We start from the raw sequence: 22337 nt of genomic DNA on the forward strand, positions 1-22337 counted from the left end.
CCTTCACAAACAAAGCTCCTGTAATTCTGCCTCTCCATTTTATGTGTGATTGAGATTCATAAGTACTTAAACACCAGTACTTTCTGATGGAGGAAAACTAGCTCTTAGAGAATATTACTAAACATTTTAGTGTAAGCAAAGCCCAATATATCTTGCTGAACAAAAGAAAAGCTTTACAATTTGGGAACTCCAGTGAAAATAGAAGAACTACGCTGATTAAATGCTGTGTTTAGAGTTGGGCAGAAGAATCCAACTGTAACTGCTGAAAATGCAGTGAAATAGCAGGAGCTTTTGGTAGAAGTATCCTGAAAGTCACATCTAGCTAGTTTTAGAGGAAAAAAAAGTGTGGTACAGAATATGTAAAGCACAGAAGGGACATATTTTCCTTCACTCTTCTACCAGTATGCCAGAAAGACTGAAGGTCAACTTTTCAGAAGAACACTGTGTTCACTAACTCTAATTTAATTATCTCCATAAGCAGCCATGTTTGCAAATGGCTAAGCACAAAGCAGCTCCCATGGAAACCATATCAGGTGCAAGCCTGTTTAAAAGTACAGCTGGCTTAAATACCTATACGACAGTTTTTGAATGCAGAGACCTTCTAATAATCAGAACAAAGTTATTGGTTCTGAGAACTCAAAGAAATCTGGATATGAATTTCTTGAAGTAGTTCCTTGTGATTCTTTGACTCTTCTAAACATATGGCCAAAGAGGTGGCAAAAATGGCTTGTGTAGGATTTGGATGGTGATTTTTTGATAAAGAAATCTTGAGAGGAAATGAAGTCAGAAATTTAGAGACTTGTCCAGAAATCCAAGTCAAGTTACCAGCTCAGTTCTCACAGGCAAGTTTATCTGGGAAATCCCAGGAGTGCCAACCACCAGTCTTCAGAATAAGAAGTCTAGCTTAAAAATCACAGGGATTTCTTCTTCCTGAAGTTACAAAACTCTGGTTCTCCACCTGATTTCCAAGTTTTTACAGAGCAGTAATTCAAGGTTTCAAACTTGTCTTCCAAACGCTAATTTTCAATCCCTCCATTCCAGCATATGGAGGAGAAAACTCCAAACCCACTAAGTATCATGAGGCTGTGAGATTTGGCAACCCTATTATCAAGATGTTACTGTCAAGGCCAAATCCATAGGAACGACCTTGAAGTAAAGGCCCTATTATCTCTCACCAGCTCTTCAAACTATCCATCCCTCAAGAAACTTCGCAATTGGAATAGGATGCCGGGCTGTTTGGAAAGAGATTAAATTGTTCACAGCTGCCTGGGAATTAACAAACTTCCTCCTCTTTACAGTGGAATGCAGCATATTTCTGAGCCAGGTGGAGGATACCATGTGAGGTTCTTGTAGGACCTGGAGTTGGCACAAAGAACAACATTTTCAAGTCTGGACATATATCTGAGTTACCAGGGCTCAATAATAATTTTCTGGCAGATTAGTCCTGCCCTACAGCAGGTTTCTATGATCACTAAAGCCAGAATGAAAGCAATGGGTCCAGATTTCACACTTTATATCCTTCCACACTGAAGCTTTGATTTTAAAAACTGCTTTTTTTCCTTTGACACCAGTCAGCAATAATGAATCTGACAATACACAAGTAAACAGCAGAGTAAACTGCAGGGACAGGTCCGTAACAGGCCAAGTGACACAGTCATAACTTGGAGGAAATTATTCAGAATAACTTGATAAACCTTTGCCAAGATTGCTAATGGAGAGATCGTGCACTGCAAATTGCAAATGTGACCTTGTTTTGTCCAAGGCAAAAGAAGAGCTTACAGTTTTTTTCTTGCTTATTTTAATAATGCTCATTGATCCTAAAAACCAAGGTCTTTACTGGCAAATAACTACCTGCTTGTAATTAAGTAATTCAATCCATGAATCTGAGGGGTTTTAAAATGATTTTTGTTTATTTGATGACACCTTTAGTTCTGTGAAAAAAACCTGAATTTTAGCCTTGATCTTCAAATAAGGAAAGTTTGAATTGGGCACAGCTTAATCTTTCATGGATAGAAAAAGACAAGGCTATTCAAAGCAAGGTACAACTCAGGGATGGACAAAAAAGTTTTACACTTAAGCATTCTCAACAGCGGCAGGTGTAATTTTTTTAGAATGCCAAACTCTAAGAAAATACCGATGCTCACCAGCTGTTAGAAGGTATTTTTCATCTGTTTTAGTGTTACCTGATACTGAAAAAACCAAGAAAGGTACATCCAATGCATCCAGTCTTTTTCACTAAACTTTGTAAGCTTTCTTTATCTTATCTCTGAATCAATTCAGTTTCTTTACTTTTCCAAGCTTTACCCTCTATAACTTAAAATACAGCACTCTATTGCAGCCTGCACCTTCAGGTCTCTCTCACTTCATGGCCTCTGGCTTTAAACCTCAAATGAAAGTCCTGACAATATCCTGAAGATTTTCCCCCAGTTTTTACCTGAAATCACATACGCTAGCAACATTTAGTTTAGTTTATGAAAGTGCTTTTGCATAAAGGATCAGTCAACTCAAAATAAGCATGCAAATTTTCTTTATATATTAATATTCTGCCACATGTTCTACAACTTTTTTCTTTATATGAATCAAATCATGGTCTGATAAATGACGTGATGGGGGCTGGAGGTGAACGTGCTATACTTTTTTATCCCTGTATTCTTCTTCCATATGATCTATGAATTTGTTCCCTTCTATTCAAGTGCTGCTTTACCTGTTCATGTCATCTGTGATGCAAACGTTATTTAGGCAGTTCCTGTATGTTTAGATCTCATAGGATAACTAGCAATACTTTAGCATCTCTCACATTGAGAAGGGAATGTGGCATTCTATTATTAGGGCCAGAAAACATCGTGACCCGATCATGGTTTAGAAGAAAATAGATGCAAAATTTGCGCAGGTCAGATTTGCTGACATCATATCAAATGAAATGGGGGAGAATGAAGAGAAGGCGTACAAAAATTGAAGAGTTGTGTTTAATTGTAAGTTACCGTTTCAGCAACAGAAAGGTGGGTCTGGGTGACAGCCTGAGCGGGGCTGTGACAGCGTTTAACAGTATGGTTATGCTCTCTGTGGGCTTCATTTGAACTCACACAGTTTTGAAGTTGCTTAAACTGGGTTTGTGTCGACCCAGCTGAGGTAACTCAACTGAGAAAAGAAAATCCAAGTAGACAGGCCATTGGTGCTGGGGTTTTTGCTACATAAATACCTGAAAAGGAATTTCCAAATTCACTATGACACAGACATAATACTGGTGGAAAAGGGGAATAATCAGTTTATTTCAGTCACTAAGTCAAAACAAAAGTATATTGACAGTGAATTCATGGTATAAAGAGGCGTTAAAGCCACTAGCTGACAGTCAGAGGAAGATTCCCTTTTCCAGGCTGTGCTGAAGGCCAACTGTTGCCCTGTCCCTTGAGGACCCCCAGCTCTGAGAAAAGCCTGGTGTGAATAAGTTTTGGAGGGTGTAAAGCCCTACCTCTGGCCCTGTGCGGGAATAAGTTTTGTGGGGTGTAAAGCCCTACCTCTGGCCCTGCGTGGGAATCAGTGCTCAGCACACCTCGTGGCAACACAGAAACTTCGGGTCATGCAATGGGGATGGAAAAAGTAAACAAGACAGAATCCATACGGTACAGACACAAGGTGGAAAGTGCATTTCTTCAGAGTCTCATTACATGACATTTTTGTTTGTTACATTGTAAGGACTCAGGTTTTTTCTTCCTTTTTTCTTAAAGGAATGTTTAAGGAGCCTTCTCAGCCAGACCCTGCTGTCATATAACCAGTCATCCCTCCCTGCATTTCTAGACTTCATCCAGCCCCGTGTGACTTCCAGCCTGAACTTTTAGTTCAAAATAAATTTTTATTGGAAGATTATGAACGGAAAATAGGATTTTAAGAACTCCATATCCAATACAGCATTCATTTATGCTCTATTACATAGTACTAAAAACACTGTATAAAGTGAAAACTTGTACTTACACAGACCTACAACACCTATAAACAAGGCTTTGTGGTTCCAAAGGGATCTCTCTTTGGAGGTTCCTTTCTTGAGTTACTGGCTTGGTCCTTCTAAATTTCCCTCAGCTTCATGTCGAATTTATGGACCCAGTTGAGAAGGTCTAAAAACTAACTTAAATTATCAGCCTGGATGGAAAGAGCTCTTTCTCTCCACAGAGGAGAAACGTTATGCCGCTAACATGGTGGGTTGCTCAGTGTCAGTAGTTCACAGACAGGACCGGACAACTGCTAGAGCAACTATAACCAGCTACTGCTGTGCCTCACAGACCAGCCAATTTGTGTCAAGTGCCCTCATCACCACAGAAGCAAAGACAAACATAAACCGAAACACAGCTAAATAAAGCATTAATATATCTCCTGGCAACTTACCTCCAGCACATTTTAAAAGACCCTTAAAACCTTTATGCAGTGCAATGCAATTTATTACCTGCCTCTCGCTGAACTGCCAACATAGCTCTTCTATATTTTTGGAAGCAAAAATGCTCCAGCTGCTTGTCGCTGAAAATAACGATGATTCACAAAGTCTTGACTTTTAATTTGCCAAGCACTAAACGTGTGCTTTCTTACAAAGATGATGGCTCAGGTTTTCTCTGGTTTGTTTTGAAAAAGGAGCACTCGGGAAACAAATCGTGGCCTCAGCAGCAAAAATATTGCTTTTGTAAAAGAAAAAAAAAGCAGTCAAGTGAGTAACGGCAAATACCTGCGGGAAAAAAAAATATGAGCATACTTTGGAAATACGCTTTCGATTGGCACCATGGAGCTTCGTGAGGGGGCTGGTTTGATGCTGCCTTCACGTTTCACAACGTGTCGGTAATAGCTGGTGCTTTGATATGCACAACTACCACTAACATTTCATAATATGACAATCTAAGAGGTGAAATAGCTTTTGTATTTTAAAATTCATTAAGAACAGCTGCAACTTAGCGCTCATGGATACATCATTACTGTCCTAAATCAATGTCTCCTTTGTTGAGTTATATAAAGCCGTTTCATTGCCACGCAGACAGGAGACGCTAATCTAAAAAAGAAAAATTTAAAATAAAAGAGATTTAAAATCTATTATAGCACATTATAGGTCAGCCTCAGCTGTCCCTAGTATCAAGAAGTAATGAAACAACTAGAAATATCATAGACACGATACATATACAAAATAAAAATAGAATTAGCATTTTGAAGTGACAGTTCTGAAATGCTAAAAAAGCTTATCTCAAAACTGCATGTTTCTGGGTGGGAGAAGGATTTCTAGGACATGCTTTTTCCCTAAGTGAATTTTCCAAGAGTCCCAAGTGTGATTTGCCTTCTAGTTCTGTAGTGTCAATATGGATTTCTCATACCAATTTCCACATAGCCTGCCTCTACAGCAAAAATATCTTGTGTTTAGAAAACATATTAACACATTTTAAGAACATGTTTCTTGCATTTAAACTAACAGTAAAAGTATACATGGAGAAAAAGTTATTTTCTTAAAAAGATGCCATGTGGTGAGCCTTAGGGTTAACCAACAAGGTTGTTTTAAGCACTGTTTTTTAAAATCTTTCCTAGATGCCTAGACTGGATCCTGGAGAGCAAACGATCCCAATGGATTTTCTTTGCTTCTTGGCTTTTGGGCGATATTCCAGTTTAGTTCCTAGTGAAGCTTCATGATGAAACACCTACCAAGAAACACCAAACCAGGAAGGTTTAGGTGGCTGTAAGTGAAATAACCACTTAGGGAGGCTACAGGAGAAGTAGCCTGTGTTAGTCTGAAGGAGAATAAGGCTGTGGAGAGCTTTAGCACAATAGTTGGATAGTCGAAGAGCGTGGCTCTAGCAAGTTCTCTGCCTGCCAGGAGTGAGACCGGGGGCCAGGGGAAAGAGTAGCTTAAAAAAGAAGCGAGGAAAGGCCTGAAACTATTTGGTAACGTGGTTACAAGCATTACCTTTATTGTAAACCAACTGACTCACAAAGAAGGATTTTTGGTTTTGGTTTTTGACCTGGCATGCTAATTCTGTGGCATATGGACTGATCTCCAAGTGTACACAAGGAAGGATAATCCGGTCTAGGGTTGCAACCTTAGTGGGGCAGGTGCATTATTAGTGTTCTGTGGGTATTACATCTTCGTTACTGACAGCGGTAATAAAACGTATCCTCCAAGTGTGGACAGGATGTGTATTAGAATCAGCCTCAAACCTTGAGTCCTAGGGGAGAATGCTGTCTATGCCTGTGCGGAGCTCTCGGCAGGATAAAACTCTGATTAATGACATGGAGGGTGGAGTGGATCTGAGTTTAATGTTATTATGCCAACTTCCATTAGACAGCCTTGTGCAACTTGGGCAGTTTTGGAATGCAGTTTGATTACCTTGTATAACTTGAGAGCTTGAACAATAGGATTTAAACTTCTGGAATACAACTGACTAGGGTAAATCTTATCTTTAGGAATGTAGACAGATAACATATATATGTGATTAACTTAGGTATGTATATATACACATGCACACGCATCTATACATATAGGTTATACAGGTATATACGTTATATGGGTGTCTTCCCAATTACGGACGCCTGCAGCACTCTAAACACCTCACTTGCTACTCTCTGAATTCCCCCCTGGCTGCTGAGGTGCTTCCAACTGATGTGTGTAATATGGATGCTCCATATATATTTTTCCCCTCCAACCTCACTGCAAGTTTTTTATGTCCTTTATACTTACTATTAGTATACGGGGCTCCATATTCATCTCCAAGTCTGTCAACATAGTTCACCTCCTGTAATCAGGAAATGGTGATTAAATGAACATCCAAGTACAGAAGCTGTCAGCCTGGTGTTCATCTTTTTTAAAGTTAAAAAAATCAAATGTTCAATTACCTTTTGCACCCATGTGGCTCTGAAAAGCTCTTCTTAAAAAAGAAAGTGGCTTAATCTCTTCTACGATCTTAAAACAGAGTCAAGTCCAAAGGTTAATGCCAATCATGTAATTTTTAACATTTATGGGAACAATAAAGGAAAAAAAAAGATCCCCATAAAAAGGTATACACCACAAGCCCTGCAGTTCTCTGTCTTTTAAGGTGGGTTGTCAGAGCTCCTGAAAGCAGCTTGTCTGGGGCATTTGGGTTTTAGCCACAACATGGTCTTGCTGCTTTTAGCTACCTGTTTCAGCATCTGATCCATCATTGGAAGGTCTTTGAGACTTTGTTGCAGGGTTGGGTTGCAGATAGCATATGACAGGGGAAAAAAAAGTTATTTATATCCTCTTTATGTGCATAGGAAAAAATTCTCTAGAATATATCTATATGCCATCGACCTAAGAGGGAACATAATACGCTCTCAAACTACAGAGCTAGTACAACCTCTTTAGTGCATGCAACAACTTTGACCTCGGTGTAATTACTCCTGGCTTACATCAATATAACAGTGCGGGGTTTCTTTTCAATTATTTTCTGGGAGTGGCAGGTTCTCTTCCCGGAGTGCTTATTTGTTTCGAATTGGCCTAATTTGCTCAACGCTTTGCGCATCCCTTCTTCGGGATCCCACGTTTGCCCGCACGGCGAGGGCTGGGGCTGCCCCCCACGCCCCGTCCGTGGCCGCCGGCCTCCGCCCCGGGGGAGCGGCCGCGGGGCTCGGCGCTGCCCGCCTCCGGTACCGGCACCGAGCCGCCCCACAGGTAACCACCACGGCTGGGGCCCGGCGCTGAGGAATTGCCTACGGATGAGTAGGCACCAAACGTGGTAACTCAGGCCAGCAGCTCCGCAATTAAGGCTATAATTTCAGGTGTAGCCAGGAGTCGTAATGAATATTTATTTCAACGTACCGAATAAAAGAAATCGCCCGGCGAGGCGGCATGGGGAAGCTTGGTGTGTGTGGCGTGGGTGCTACCGGCGGGGGGTTGGTGGGGCACGGCCGCCTCGTCCCCTCCTGTCCCTGGGCGGGACAGGCTCCCTCGCCCGCGGTGCGCGGCCGCAGGGCTTGCGCCCCCCTGCCCGGCCCGGCAAAGGACCCTTCCCGGGGACGGAAGGGTAAGGCGGTGTGCAGCGAGGCGGCTGGCTGTGGCGCCGCCGGTACGGCTTCCCGGGGGAAGAGCCGGGCGGCGGGCAGGCGCTCCCCCGGCGCGCACGGGGCGGGGGGCGCGGAGCCGGCGGAGGGCAGGGCCGAGGCTGCGCTCCCCGCCCGCGCTGGGCTGCCCGGGGGCTGCCCTCTGTGAAAGCCTCCGCAGAGCGGCCTCGCCGGGTCCGGCGGCTCCGGGCCCCCGTGCTCTCTGGCGTGGGCTGCGGAGTCCCCTCGGGTTTTGCCCCGTCGCTGAAGAGGGCGGCTGAGGAAGGAGCCGGGCTCCCTGGGAGGCAGCGGCGGCACAGGGGGCCGCGGGCCCTCCGGCTGCCCTAAAGTCTGCAGCCCAAGCGAGCGGGAGGGCGGCCCGGGGCGGACGCCCGTCAGCCCCCGAGTCCTTATTTCTCTCTCTCCGCAACCAACCTCGCTGGGGCTCCCGCAATCCAAGCGAGCGCCGCGGCCACCAACCGGCTTTTCCCGGGCGGGCTCCGAGCCGCACGGATGCAAAGCCCCGAGCGTCCATCTCCTCCCGAGCCCCTCGACCGAAATCCAGGCGCCCGGCTAAAGGTGCGAGGCCGGCGGCAGGCGATGCCGCGGGGGTCCCGCAGGCGGGGACCGGGTCCGCCCCGCCAGCATCCCGTCAAGAGCAGAGCCGTTCTGCCGGGCAAGCACAGCCCGAGCTTTTTGGGTGTTGTTTTCCGTTTGGGGTTGGGTGGGTTTTTTTCTTTTTTTTTTTTCCCCCCCATGTTTGTTTTTAAGTTACTATCAAATGAGGACGTGCGATGGTTGAGGAGGTGCGAGGCGCGCCGACCTCCGTCCCGGCTGCTTGGTGGCGGTCCGTTGCTACCGAAAGAGCTGCTCCACACACGGAGTGGGTTTTTTTCGGGGATGGGGAGACGGGACGGGCGCCGGGGTGGGGGAACCGCCGGGGCGAGCGCCCCGGCCGGGCCGTTCCCCACCTCGCCCCCGGCGCCCATCTCCGTCGCTCGACGGGACGGACCCGAGGTGAGCGGCGGGCGCGGTAAGTACCGCTCCCTTCCCCGCGGTACCCCCTTTGCGCGGCTCAGCCTCCTCCCCATCCATCCCAACCCCTCCCGCCCCTTCCCCGCCGCCGCCACTGGGAGCGCGGCCCCTTTAAGAGCCCGGCTTTGCCTCCCGGTAGCTGAAGGTCATTAAAACACAAAAGCGCTCCAGCGCTGCGGTCCAATATAGCGCATGCGCCCTGCCCGAGGACTGGCAGGGAGACGGCAATATGGCGAGAATGCCTGGCAGCGGCGGCGGCGGCGGAGAGTGGAGCGGCGGCGGCGGGGGAGGCGGCGGCGGCGGCGGCGGGAACAATGCGGGGGACCGGCCGCCCGGCCGCGGCCGCGGCGTCGCCCCCCGCCCGCACCGCTACTGCAGCGCCGGCGAGGAGGAGGAGGGCGAGGAGGAGGATGAGATCCAGGAGGTGCAGATAACGGGGGACGAGGAGGAGGAGGAGGACGGAGCCGATGGGGGGCTGCTGCTGGACGAGGAGGAGGAGGAGGAGGAGGAAGAGGAGATGGGTCTGGAGTGGGACGGCGAGGAGGAGACGGAGCCGCTGCCGCCCGCCCCGGGCCGTACGCCGGGCGGCAGCGGCGGCGGCAGCGGCGTCGGGGCGGCCCCGGGGGGCGCCGCGGCGGCTGCCCCGGGGGGCGGCGGCGGCGGCCCCGGGGGGGCGGCGGAGGACGCGGAGCTGGAGGCGGCCCTGCTGCTGCAGCGGCCGGAGCGGGCGCGGCTGAGCGAGAACACGCGGCTGGCCACCCGCTACGCCGTGCGCATCTTCCGCGAGTACCTGAGCGAGAAGGCGCAGAGCCCCGACTTCGAGACGATGGACAAGGGGGCGCTCTGCCGCGTCCTGCGCTCCTTCTACGCCGAGGCGCGCTCCAAGAGCGGGCAGCTCTACTCCAAGTCCTCCCTCATCAGCATCCGCAGCTCCCTCAACCGCTACCTCAACGAGCCGCCCTACTGCCGCACCCTCGACCTCACCAAGGACCCCGAGCTCCGCGCCGCCAACCTCACCCTGGCCGCCGTCATCCGCAAGCTGGAGGAGCAGGGCGCCGGGCCGGTGGTGCAGAAGCAGGCCATCACCCGCGCCGACCTCCGCAAGCTCTACACCTGCAGCGTCTTCAGCACCCAGAGCCCCTTCGGGCTCCTCAACAAGGTCTGGTTCGAGACCTGCATGTACTTCTGCACCCGGGGCCGGGAGAACCAGCGGGAGCTGGAGGAGGACTCCTTTGGGCTGGCCGTGGATGAGGACGGACGCAAGTTCGTCTACTTCAAGGCGCTGGGGCCCTACCACAAGTCGCGCTCGTCGTCCTGGAGCAAGAAGCGGGCGGAGAGCAGCGACGAGGAGAACCTGCCCCGCATGTATGAGACGGGCACCGAGTTCTGCCCCTACGCCAGCTTCGTCAAATACCTCTCCAAGCGCAACCCCCTCTGCAAGGCCTTCTTCCAGCGCCCGCGGGACCACTGCAGCGAGGGTGACATCACCTGGTATGAGAACAAGGCCATCGGCAAGAACCTCCTGGGTACCCGCATGCAGATGCTCTCCAAGGCGGCCAAGCTCTCCAAGACCTACACCAACCACTGTATTGGTGCCGTCTCCATCGCCACCCTCAACAGCATCGCCGGCATCGGCACCAAGCTGGGGGCACCGCAGCCGCCGCACCACCCCCCCCCTCCCCACCACCACCACCACCTCCTCCACCACCCTGCTGGCGGGGGCTGCTACACCCCTGCCGCCCTCAATGGTGGACCGCGGCCCCGGCCGCCCGCCGCCAACCCCTACGTGCTGCCCAAAGACGGTGACGCCGTGCCGGTGAAGGCAGAAGCGGCTGCAGTGGCCCCGGCCAAGCGGGCACTCTACGAGGCAGTGTTCCCGGCGGGGGCCGCAGCCGGTGGCGATGCGTGCGGGCCCTCTGCCTCCCCCAAAAGACTCTGCCGCCGCCCCGCCGAGCCCCTGGATGCCGCCGCGCCTGCCGTGGTGGTGGTCTCAGTGAAACACGACCCCCTGCCTCACCTCCTCCCTGAAGCCAATGGGCACAGAAGCACCACCTCACCCACAGTAGTTTCACCTGCTATTGTTTCCCCCACACAGGTAACTGGAACAGGAAAGGGAAAAAAAAAAAAAAAGCAAGGTGGCGACCCCACCACATAGCCCCCACTGCACCCCTCCTTTCTTCCCCATCTCCCCTGAGGCTGGGCACCAATGCACACTGCCAGCCCCTGCCAGCCCCAGGGTGGCTCCCGGGGCAACTTTCACTGTTCAGGCACCCAACGAGCCCGGATGCGAGTTATCCAATGTCGCCCCCCCCCCCGCCCCCAAGTTCCTGACCCTCCGCCACAGATCTGTGGGCCGCTCGCCATGTGCCAGCGGGTTGGATGCGAGTGGTGCCCGGGTGCTGCCGTGCTCCCCCTCGGCAGCAGCACCGATGGCTCGGCCCTGCGGGCTCCCCATTTCCCTCCTTTTTCTTTCCCCCCTTTTTTCTTTCTCTTTTTGCGGGAGGTGTGCATTATGAAAGTTGGACCAAAATAGTAGATAAGAGTGTCAGGTATCGTTAGTGTGTGTGGTGTTCTTGATGTGCTAATGAACTATTTGAATAACCTCAAATGCAGGAAACAGCCAAGAGAATACTCAATTACACACTAGTAATGAGGGTGTAATTTTAAACTTCAGAAGTTAACAAGAGGGTTAATATGGCAATTGCATTCGTCTTGTACTTGTTTATTTTAAATAGCTCTGTTTCCTGGCAGTGATCCTCTTCTTTTTTTCCTTTTTTTTTTTTTTATAAGGCAAGTTGGCTTTAGTTGCATTAGTTGCCATAGTGGTGAAATATACAGTAAGAGCACAATTAAACGGGTTTAGGTGCAGCTTAACTGTGGAACAAGCCCAAGTTCATTAGATGTGTTTCGTTGAGGTAAAGCGGTCTTGTCAAAACTGCTGTTGAGCTGTGCCTTAATGCGTGCCTTGCGAACCCCCTCTGCTGTGTGCTGGCACGCGCTGGTGCCTGCTCCCCGTCCCCTCCAAAAGTACTTTCCTTTTGGGTGTTTGAGCGCTGGAGCTAAATTACTTCAATTAAAGGCTCGCTGCACCTCTGCAATTGGCTTGAAGTTTGGAAGTCATTCGAACTAAATCTGTAAAGTGTATGCAGTTACGTTGTGCCCCATGAAATACCGTGTTTCAGGCAGGAACTTTACTGCTGGCTGCCCTACACGATTACAAAACCCCTCTGACATTCTTGTGTCAAGTAATAACAGGGATCGCAGCCGTCGGCTGGAGAGCGCGGTGCTGGGTGAGCACAGGTATATGACATGCCTGAGCTGTTTCCCAAGTGGAAATACCAGTTCTGGACAGACTGACCCTTTCAAAGAGTTTGCCAGCTAATCAACCAGCCTGAAGGCTAATTGGGGGGGCAGAGGGGGTCTTCCAGTGAATGCCTGCATAAGCATCTATGTTCTTTAAAATACCTGTGACCTCTCCTTTCTAGCAGGGGGGTTTTTTTTGACCACTTCAGTGGAGTACTGTAGTTTGATCTCCTGCTGTGTGTATCTGGTGTCTCTGAATGGCTTAGAGGCTTGATTATGTGCAGATAATGTTTTTGTTCTACTCATTATTTCAGGTATAAGCTAATGCTCTTTGCTGTATTTAACCCTAGACTCTTCTTTCTCTTGCTTTTAATGACCTTGAAAGGAATTTTGAAACTTCAGGCATAGTTTAGCTTTTTTAGAGCAGCAGCAAACGTGAGTACGGGAAGGGGAAGAGGGAACCGGGCAGAGCAGTTCTGATCCAGTTCGTGGTAACAGTTTGCGTGTCTTTAACCTGTTAAATGAGCTGTCTTGGTACCTTCAGTCATCAGGCTGGAGAGCTGGGTCTCTACCCCCACCCACAAATCTCTTCACACTTGCATAAAGCTTAGGTGAGGAGAAATCCAGCTGCTGTACTGTTTGTCGCAGAGCTGCGCTTCCTACGTGAAGCGTTCGGAGCTGTAATTCTCATTAGTGGCGGGCTCTGGGGAGAAAGGGAGAAATATCTAAAATAGATGATAGAGTACACAGGCATGTGCTGTTTTCTTAAGTGTATCAAGAAAGAAAATGAGCAATCAGCAAGGATACTGGACAGTGTGGGGCTTTTTTCAGTAATTATATGGAAACTTTCCTCTCCATTCACAATTTAATGAGCTAAACAAGCTGCCCAGCCACTTTTGTAGCTGAATCTTGCCTTTGCTACAAAACTCATTAAAGTCTTTCAGAGAAGGAAAAGTGCCTTTTTTTTTTTTAATCACCAATTCTTCTTGTGTCAGTTTTAACTTACGCATATCTTCTGGGATGTGACAAACTGAAAAAATATTGGCTGTGGAATAGATTTCCTTGGGAGAATGTTAATGCTAAACTTTTTCTCCCTAGCTACCTTTTATAATAGGTACACTAATCGAGGTCCAGGGCGTTTCCTGGGGAAATTAATGACTGGCCGGGGTTAATGGCCCAAGGCATTGCCTCAAGCCATCCACTCTCCCAGCCGGTCATTAATCCCCAGGAAATGCCCTGGCCCTCAATCGTTACTGCTTAATTATAAACAAAGACTTTGCAGGCCTCTTTACTGAATACATCTCATCAAGTAACCTGACACTAAATTCCGCTGTTGACAAATATTACTGATTCCTTGAAAACATGAAGGTCATACTTTTGTGGTTTATTGGTCGTCTGTGTAATTATTCTTCCAGGGGACAGATTCTGCTGCCCTCGTAGACTTGTGGAATACTCTGGTGAATAAATGGTGGTGTGATGAGTGGGTTCTTAGCATGCATGTAAGCTCTTTTTTTATAGCATTGATAGCATCAAGCAAGGTATGGAAAAGGCTAAACAAAGGCGCTAAATGGGATGTCTTCAATTTGCACTGACTAGAAACTTTTAAGTGTAAGAATCTGAGCAAGGATGTTAATTTTATGCTTTTCTATCGTGGTTGCTCCCATCTCTTGTTTTAGTCCCAAGATGGCTTTTCAATGCTGGGTTTGTAAGAGCGTCCTCCAGAGCTAGGGAAAGGTACGTTAAATGTTCATCTTGATCCAACTGTTGCTTTAGGTTGCAGCCTTGAGAGCAGCATTTATAGAGTGTATTTTAAGCATACAGCACTGTGCCATCATGGCACAACTTTCTTTTCAGTCCCTGTTTGCTCTGAAGTGTAGCAATTTTCCTACCACTGACAGCAGTACTTCAGTTCAAGTTGATGACAGAGGGATGTAATTTGGATGTTGTTCCTCTTGTGTGTTACTGAAAGATGAACAATAGCTAAAGTTTAAGCTTTTGATGCTACAATGTGGTGGTAGCTGTTGAGATTTATAGATCTGGTACACACTGAACTTACTATAGTAGTAATACGCAAAAATAAGCCTAAGAAAATAGATTGGCTTCTGCCATGGGTGAGGAGAGTTGCGTGTCACTTGAAAATGCTTCTGTTATGTCAGTTCTCCAACTCAGTTGGGTTTCGCTGGGCTGCTTGTGACGAGTTTCATCAGCTATTAAGATATCTACCAAGCAGTCATTAAAACATGACCCACGTGCATTTGTCTTGGCTGTTCCAGGGAATCCTTAACCATTTTTCCTCCTGTTTTAAATCTAGAGCTGGGTTTTTGTTTTCTTTTGATCTGGCACATGTCTTTTCGTTGCCTTACGCTCTCTTTGAAGGGCTTACTTTGACCAGAACCAGAAATCTGGTTCTGACTGCAGGTTTTGTAGAAGGCGGCAAAACAATAGCACATGATGAATATAAGTAGGCAGCAGGCACAACTGGGAACAAATCAAAGTAACTAATAAGTTAGTCTAGCTCTTTTTAGTCTTTGGGGTTTTCTTGGAGGTGGATAAGAATCTTTCTGCTTGATCTTTGGTCTGGGAACATCCTACGTTTCCATAAAATGGCCACAAAAAAGGCTTCTGTTCTGTATAAATGTTTGTAGTACTCTGACTAGAATCATCGCTAGGTGCTTTCCGAGTATACAGGGTAGGAGAACTCATCAGACAGCTTCAGGGGAGGATGCTTAGGATGGCGGTGTTAGGATGCTAGGCTTTATTTCTATACAGATAATAGATGGGGCAATATCCCTATCTTAAAGGCTTAAAGTACAGCAGCTATTAAGACTGATGACTGCTAAATACCTTGTTAGTTCTTGTGGCAGTACTTCTGTTGATCTGGTTTCAGAGGCTGCCCTACTGCCTGGTTAGTGCCATCCTCTTTAATTAATGGGTTATCCCAGGTTGCAAGAGAATTTAGGATTTGCTTGGTGTCTTTTTTAAAAAGAAACACTGAGGTTAAAATCTTAAAAGTGTGAAGATTAAAGGAACTGTAAAAACTGTGCCTACCTCAGAGGCTACTGCTTCTTGGTTGTTGTTTGTGGTTTTTTTAATGGGGAAGATTTTAATCTTACAGATGTGGGAAGTGATTAACCATAGAAGGGACCTATTATACCTGACAGTCATCAAAATTGCTCTGAAGTCCTCGGGAGGTGGGGGATAGGGTAGCAGGGGTGTCAAATATGGTCCCCAAAGACAGCTTTCTTACCAATTTCTGGAGTGAAACATGTGAATCCTGGCTATTGCTCTGTTCAGTGGAAGTCAGTGTTGTTTGTAACTGAATGCTTCTAAAGATCGTTGAACAGAGATGGGTTTGGTTTTTTATTTTTTTTTTGAAGACAGTAGGATATCCCAGGCTATGTTCCTTATAACTAACATGAGGTTTGGTAGGCATGTGAATGTTTCCCAAGATGAGTGCAAGAAAAGCAGAATGGAGATTAGGCTTAGTGATCTCCTATACGGCTTTGGGGGCACTGAAAGGAATGACGGTAACGGGTTTTTCTTTCCTAAGCTGAAGTTGGTCCATTTTGGATCAGCTATTGGGGAGGCAGTTGATTTAAGGTGATTCAGGAGAGTATTTCACAGAACATCTGAGAATGGTGTTTCAATACTCGCATTTAGAATTGTGGTTGTGGAGTTTAAAGTCCAATACTGTCTTTGTAGGTCCTCTTAGTTGTATTTGCACGATATATTGGAGGTATTAAGTTTTGTAACTATTTCAGATGGTGATTTCTTCCACTATCACTTTAATTTTCAAAATATTTTTACTTTTTAGAAATTAGACTCCTTTTATTTAGTTGCATCTTGAGCTAGTCAGAGAACTTGCTTGGTTCAGCCTCCAGTGATGGTAAGAATGCAAGAGGTGATCTGTTTTGCATAACTCAAATGAAGATGACCTTTTAAGTACAATTAGGAGGAAAAAACAGCATCATTGAAGTGCTGCTGTATTTTGACACTTTTTAATTCTATGGAATCTGAAATGACTGTGTTGGTACTTTTCCTCTGTGCACATCAAAGATAAAATGCGCAAACTTAAAGGCAGCAGAGAGCTTTTTTTTAACAAAAAGTCTTCTGTGATTATCCTGTAAAAGATTTCCCATTGCCCACTGTTCTCCTTCTAGAGAGCAAGAGATCAGAAACTGTTCAGTCTAATTGGTGAGTCTGTATGACAGTGAGCTGCCTTATTTCATGTGTGGTGTAGAAATAAATGAGTGCTTAAACCCTTTGAAACACACCACTACTGCAAAAGCCATAGGCTGTAATTAAATTGAATGTGGGTTGTATTGTCTTGTGCCCTTGGCTATAAACTTGATAACAGACCATGGTACACCCACTATTGTGTTAGAAGCTGAAACCTAATTAGCGATGTTGTAGATTTTCAGTCACTTTCGAAGCCCTTCTGTTCATCTTTTTCCCCGTGTCCTTTCTTTCTTATTATCTTGCTTTTCTGTTTCTGAAGTAGTAAATGCACCCTTCTTTTCAGAAGGAAATCGTTAAGGGCATGTAGCCAAATATGTACGTGCAAGATAATTTTTTATCATATTTTGGATTCAAGGGACAAGTGTTGGTAACTGCATTTTATCTGATGTAGGAGAGATTTATTAGTGTTGTGATAGTAAAAATATATAATGATGTTTCCAGGGAATGCTCTTCCAGGCATTTGAGGGGGGAGTGAGGAAGGGATTGGAACTTCTCATAATACCTTGATCTAAAAGTAACATTGGAAGACACATGACTGAATTCTGTTCTGGTTGTTTTTGGGGGATTATCCACAAGGAAAAATGGCTCTTCTGGGCTTTTAGAAATTCACATGCTTTTGCACTCAGCCAGTTTTAGTTAGTTGATCTGAAAACCTTCAAACTTGCTAAGGACTTAATCCCTAATGAGGACAAGTGCCTTTGATGTGTTCTTAATGCCATCTTTGGTTTGGGAAATAATAAAAGTTGTAGTGCACAGATGCAGTGTATAAATTTCCAATAAATTCTTAGTTAATTGATATGCTTACCTGTTGTATGCATCTGTACACTTCTGTAGCTAGGACAGGTCATTTTAATTACATTGAAACTGAGTGAAATTTTTAAGCCCTATTCACTTTACCAATGTCTGAAAACACTTTTTTCACTGTATGCTTAGGGGACATCTGCTGGGTATAACAGTCCTGTGCGTAGATACTTGAGATAGTGCCTCCTGGGGACTTCTGACTCGCTTCTTGTACTGGCCTGAGTGGTGGACTGCGCTGATGTGGTTTGCAGTGTTTCTGGTACTTAAACTGGGTAGCGTAGCCTGGATAACGCGTTATCGTGTAGCTTTTGGCAAGGGGTAATCACTTCTCTTCGGACAGCGGCACCAGCAGTGTGAAACCGATGCTTCTCCTGTAATGCTCTCATGGTTTTCCATTGGGGAGCAAGAGGAGCCCAGGAAGACAAAGCCAATGTCATCTGCAGGGAAGCATGGACTGGAAGTCCCCTGGTGAAGCTTCCTCAAGGTGGGGGCAGGAGAGGGGGGTTGAGCGTAGCTTTTTCAGTAGTGCACAGCCCACGGGGGTAGGTGGGTCGTTTGGTAGGTGCTGTTCAGGTAACATGCTGGAGCACTTCTCCTTGCAAAAGGAGGAGGACAGAAATCTCTTATGGGAGGTGAAGTGCAAGGATGAATTTTGGCTTGCTTCCTGTTTTCTTATCCCAAAGATCTCGTGGAGGTGCTGGGGTGGTTTCTGAGCTGGGACTTATCTCTAGCACAGTGCTTCATTTCACTCTCTCCTCCTTGAAGTGCACAGGATGGGGTCTGATGATGCTGTCATTTGTTTTAGTTTGTTTTTTGATATGGGCAGTGGGAGGAAGAGGAGGCTGTGTATTTGGGACTCTTGTGCTTGGTAGCTGTAAAGAAGGAGCCACAGCTCTGGGGCTTCCCTGCGAATTGGCGCCTGTGTATGCCATTACTACTTTTGCATCTGTCAGAAATGTAATGTATAAATGAATGACTTTCCTAAAACACCACTGTATTTTAAGCTCTTCTTTTTTTTTATGCGCATCCATTTATGTATGTTTAAAATTAAGGATTGCTGGATACATTTCAAGAGCGATTTCTCAACACCCTTCACCTGAATCCTGAGCTTTTACTCACCACAGTGATACATATAGCTGCTTCTTTTGCTGCTCTTGATTTTTCTCCATATGTTTCTAGTAGGCTTCAAAAGTGGCAGGGAGAGGTTGGTCTGGAGTAAAGAGAGCATACTGTGTCTGATGCTTTGGCTCTGAGTTGTTAAGGTCCACTGTAGTCATCCTGAGCTCTTACTCTGACCTGGGGTTACTGGCTGCGAAGCCTGTGATTGCCTTGCCGGTGTGAGCTCTTGTTTCACAGGTGAGGTGTCTGCAGCGCACTCTAAGGAACAGCACCGAAACTCTCGGGCGCAATAGGAAATCATCAGTGGTTAATTACCGAGCACCCTCTGGCTTAAAGCTCCCCTGGAGAAGAAGCAGCGGAAGCATGTGGTGTGTCTGGCCGATGTGGGGGTGTGAACACGGGGTATGTGGGTTTAGCATGAAAGAGAAGGGGAAATCCGCTTGTGTTGCCCTCCTCACCCCAGTTCTGCTTGGGGTGGGTTGGGACCTTTCTCCCCGAAATGTGGGGAAGAGGAGGAGCGAGGAAGGTGAAGTGGGCTTAAATGGCTTCCTTCCTTCCTCCCTTCTTACAAGGGCTGGCTCTTATCTGTGACATGCCTGATAAATTCCTTTCCTAGTATTGAAATTGCCCTGTTCAGAAGTATGCGAGTTGTCTGAAGTGCTGTAACTAACCCATATAGTTTTGATGCCAAATTAGGAGGACCTAACTGTGAGAGTTAGGTTGACAAGTTGGAAAGTATAAATGGGAGCACAGATGCTGTGACAGACAAACCTACAGCTGTAGTACGAACAGTGTGTGAATATCAGTTAGAGGGAACCGGCTTGAATTGGTTGCTGTTTTGAGGGTTTCCCAGTCGTTCTAATAACTTTATGACTAGCAGTGCTCACATAAAGGATGCTTGTGTGCTCTTCCTCCTCACTTCAGATATGACAGCGATACCGGCTGCAGTTGTTTATCACAGGAGTTAGCTAGAAAACTATTATAGACCATGTTTGTGGTGATCGGGAGATGATGCTTTGTGTAGGCTTTTATCAAGTTTATCAGTACTGGTTTCCATCTTGGGTTTAGAAAACATGTTGTCTTTTTCCTGTCATCATAACACTAGTTTCTGGAAGCTCTCCCTAGCCTGTTGCAAGGCCAGGTTCATGTTTCTGCTCAATTCTTTAAAATGCATTTTAGAGGGGAGAAAAATAATAAAATGCTCTAAGCATGTGGGTTTTGGCAAAGAACCAGTTCAGAAAGAACTGTGTAGCCTTCTAGTATATTTTACACTTTCTCTTGTCTTTTAATTTGGTAATGCTGAAGTATGTATCTTGCTGATTATCTCTCTTTGAAAATGCAGTTTCTCTGAAAAAAACCCACTCTCTCTCTCTGAAAATCCACACTAATCAGTGACTGGCAAACTTGGGAGTGGAAAAGTAACTGTTCTTGGAGGCTAAAGGGATAATGCAAAGCTCTGTGGTCCATGAAGCCACGTGAGAACTAAGTTTTGTAGAACTGGCTGATGTTGGTAGGAATATGATTTCTTTCCAGCACAAACACTTGAAAAAATTATATTCCTTAGCAGGGATGGCAATGCAAATCCCCCAGCCTTTGACGCTGGTTCTTTTGCGCAAGTACTGTTTGAAAATGAATCAGGCAGAGTGGGACTAACATGGTTTCAGTGTCAGACTTAAACTGCTTCAAAATTGGCTGTCTGAAGCTGCTGTCAATCCAAAGCAGTATGTGTAACTCAGTTACCGTTTGATTTTTTTTTTTTTTTTTTTTAAAGCAGAAACAACTTTAATGTCCTGTCAGAACTTTGTAGTTTTGCCTTCCTTTTGGGGTATTTGACACACTTCCAAAGCAGCCTTATTTCTGGTTTTATCCCTTTAGAAGTCTTTGCAAGTTACCTTTTTGGTTTTGATTTTTTAAATGCATTATTTTTGAAATGCACCTGCATTTGCCAGCTGGTTTCAAATAAAACATTGTGAGGCTTTTTGATATCTCTTCATGAGGGCCTGGATACAAATGTTTCCACTGAAAGTACTTTTAGATATAAGCTGTTCCCTTCACTTTTAGGCATTTAAAAGTATCAAAAGTAAGGAATGCCAACAACAACAACAAAAAAGCTAAGGAAAAGCCAGGTTCACTGTAACTAGCAAGTACAAATGTCTCAAAATGGGTATGGAGCTTAAAATGTACAGTGACTCAAATAATACTAAACATAGTATGAATTGAAATGCTAATGCACTGGTGTATGGAAGTAGCACTACACCACTATGTAAGTGGCAAAAGTATCCCCATGGTACAGAGGAAGATAATGCAACACTTTTTTAAAAGTTTCCTATGGTAATTCATTAGGAAAGGTTTCCTCATGCCTGTGCTAAAGTGTAATTTTAACCAGTCAGTTTTCCTCAGTATGGTATATTCACTTCCAAACTGCTAATAGACATATTCAGGATCATGAATATAATAGTAGGCTAGATTTGCAGTACAGGATAATGATATGGTAGTAATTGTTGCAGTCATGTAAAACGTACAGCAGACACTTTCAGAAGCTTGTGTGGTGTTTTAATTGTTGAGAGATACCAAAGCATCAGGTCAAACCAAATCAATATCTTTCCAGGAAAAAATATAATAGCTGATGATTAATTTCTTTTTTTTTAGATTTCACAAGGCCCATGTCCAAATTTTTGCTAAAAATGCAAACCAGCACCCCTTTTATGCTTGTTAACTTAGCTGATGACTATTCTAACTTGTTAAGGCATTTCTGCTTCTGTGAAGTGCTGGACTGATTCCACTGGGCACTTTTTTTTGCTACAGGGTTGTGATCTTACCGATGTTAGTTGCTATAAAATGCTCAGGTGTGGTGATTTTCTGGCATTCTTCTGTGAAGACTTCTGGTGACAGAGCTGCAATGACTACCCAGCTACCCTCACCTTCCCAGCAGCGGCCCCTTGCTTGGCGCGTGGGGTGGCCAACTCCTCCGTGGCCTCGTCCTTCCTGCGGCAAGTCAGTTTGGGCTCCGAGCCCGTTGCCGCCTGAGCAGTGGCCATGCAGCCCCGCCGCAGGGATGCTGGGCACCGCTGCTGGCAACCCGCGGCTCTGGGCTCCTTGGGTCTTCTCAGGCTTTCCTCCAAAAAAGGAAACTAATACTGTAAGGGAAAACTAAAATGTTTTTTACACTTCCCCCCTCCCCCCCCCCCAATTCTTTATAAAACTGAAAAGCTCCAAAACAAGCCCCAGTCTGAAAACCTTTTATTCTCTTTAACGTTAATGACAGTGATCTGAAATAGCTGTTGCCTTCTTTAACTGAAGGGACTAGATTTTTAGGAGGGGAGGAGAGCAGAGATGAGCTTACCGACCTATCTGGAGGTCAGAAAACAGGGGTTAAATAACTGTGCTAGCAGGATTTTGAAGGCAGGACATAAGAATTTTGTGAGAAGAAAAAGATCTGGAAAGAAGTTGAAATGGAAAATAAGGAGGAGAGGGAAAGCAGGGTGAGAAAATGTTACCAACTATCTTGTTGCAGCACATCAGTTTGGAAACTAGATTAATTTCTGTATACCAGTGTGCTTCTGCTGGATTAGTTTAATGGATTCAAGGGGTGGGAAGTAATGCTCCTGTTTGGAGAGGGACTAAAATTGGAGGAGAAAATTAGGATTAAAAAAAAAATCCTTCTCTCCTAATGCTGAATAACAAATGTAGTAGGTGCACTGAAGCAAGATTTGATCAAGGAAAAGATAGACCCAGAGGGATGGCAAAGAAGAATTGTGCATTTTTTTCTTTAAAGTAGAAATACTAGAGGCATATGTAAAAGAACAGTGAAGGGGGGGAAGTCT

At 46.0% G+C, this 22337-nt stretch overlaps 1 protein-coding gene across 3 annotated transcripts in view; it reads left to right on the forward strand.

The window, feature by feature from the left end:
- Nucleotides 1-22337, forward strand: part of KCTD1 (potassium channel tetramerization domain containing 1) — a 105481-nt gene that overhangs the window by 24652 nt on the left and 58492 nt on the right. Inside the window, exon 1 of one of the 3 annotated variants that reach the window (XM_072852584.1) lies at nt 8238-8595. The exons of 1 other annotated variant lie outside the window; for it this stretch is intronic. In XM_072852584.1, coding sequence (XP_072708685.1) covers nt 8530-8595 — 66 coding nt within the window. In that variant the 5' untranslated portion in view covers nt 8238-8529. Of the gene's footprint in view, nt 1-8237; nt 8596-9219; nt 11147-22337 lie in introns of those variants that run through there. One more of the 3 variants, XM_072852583.1, reaches the window with a different exon arrangement.

Source organism: Ciconia boyciana, chromosome 2 (assembly GCF_034638445.1).
Source record: "Ciconia boyciana chromosome 2, ASM3463844v1, whole genome shotgun sequence".
In the NCBI taxonomy this organism is placed as follows: Eukaryota; Metazoa; Chordata; class Aves; order Ciconiiformes; family Ciconiidae; genus Ciconia; species Ciconia boyciana.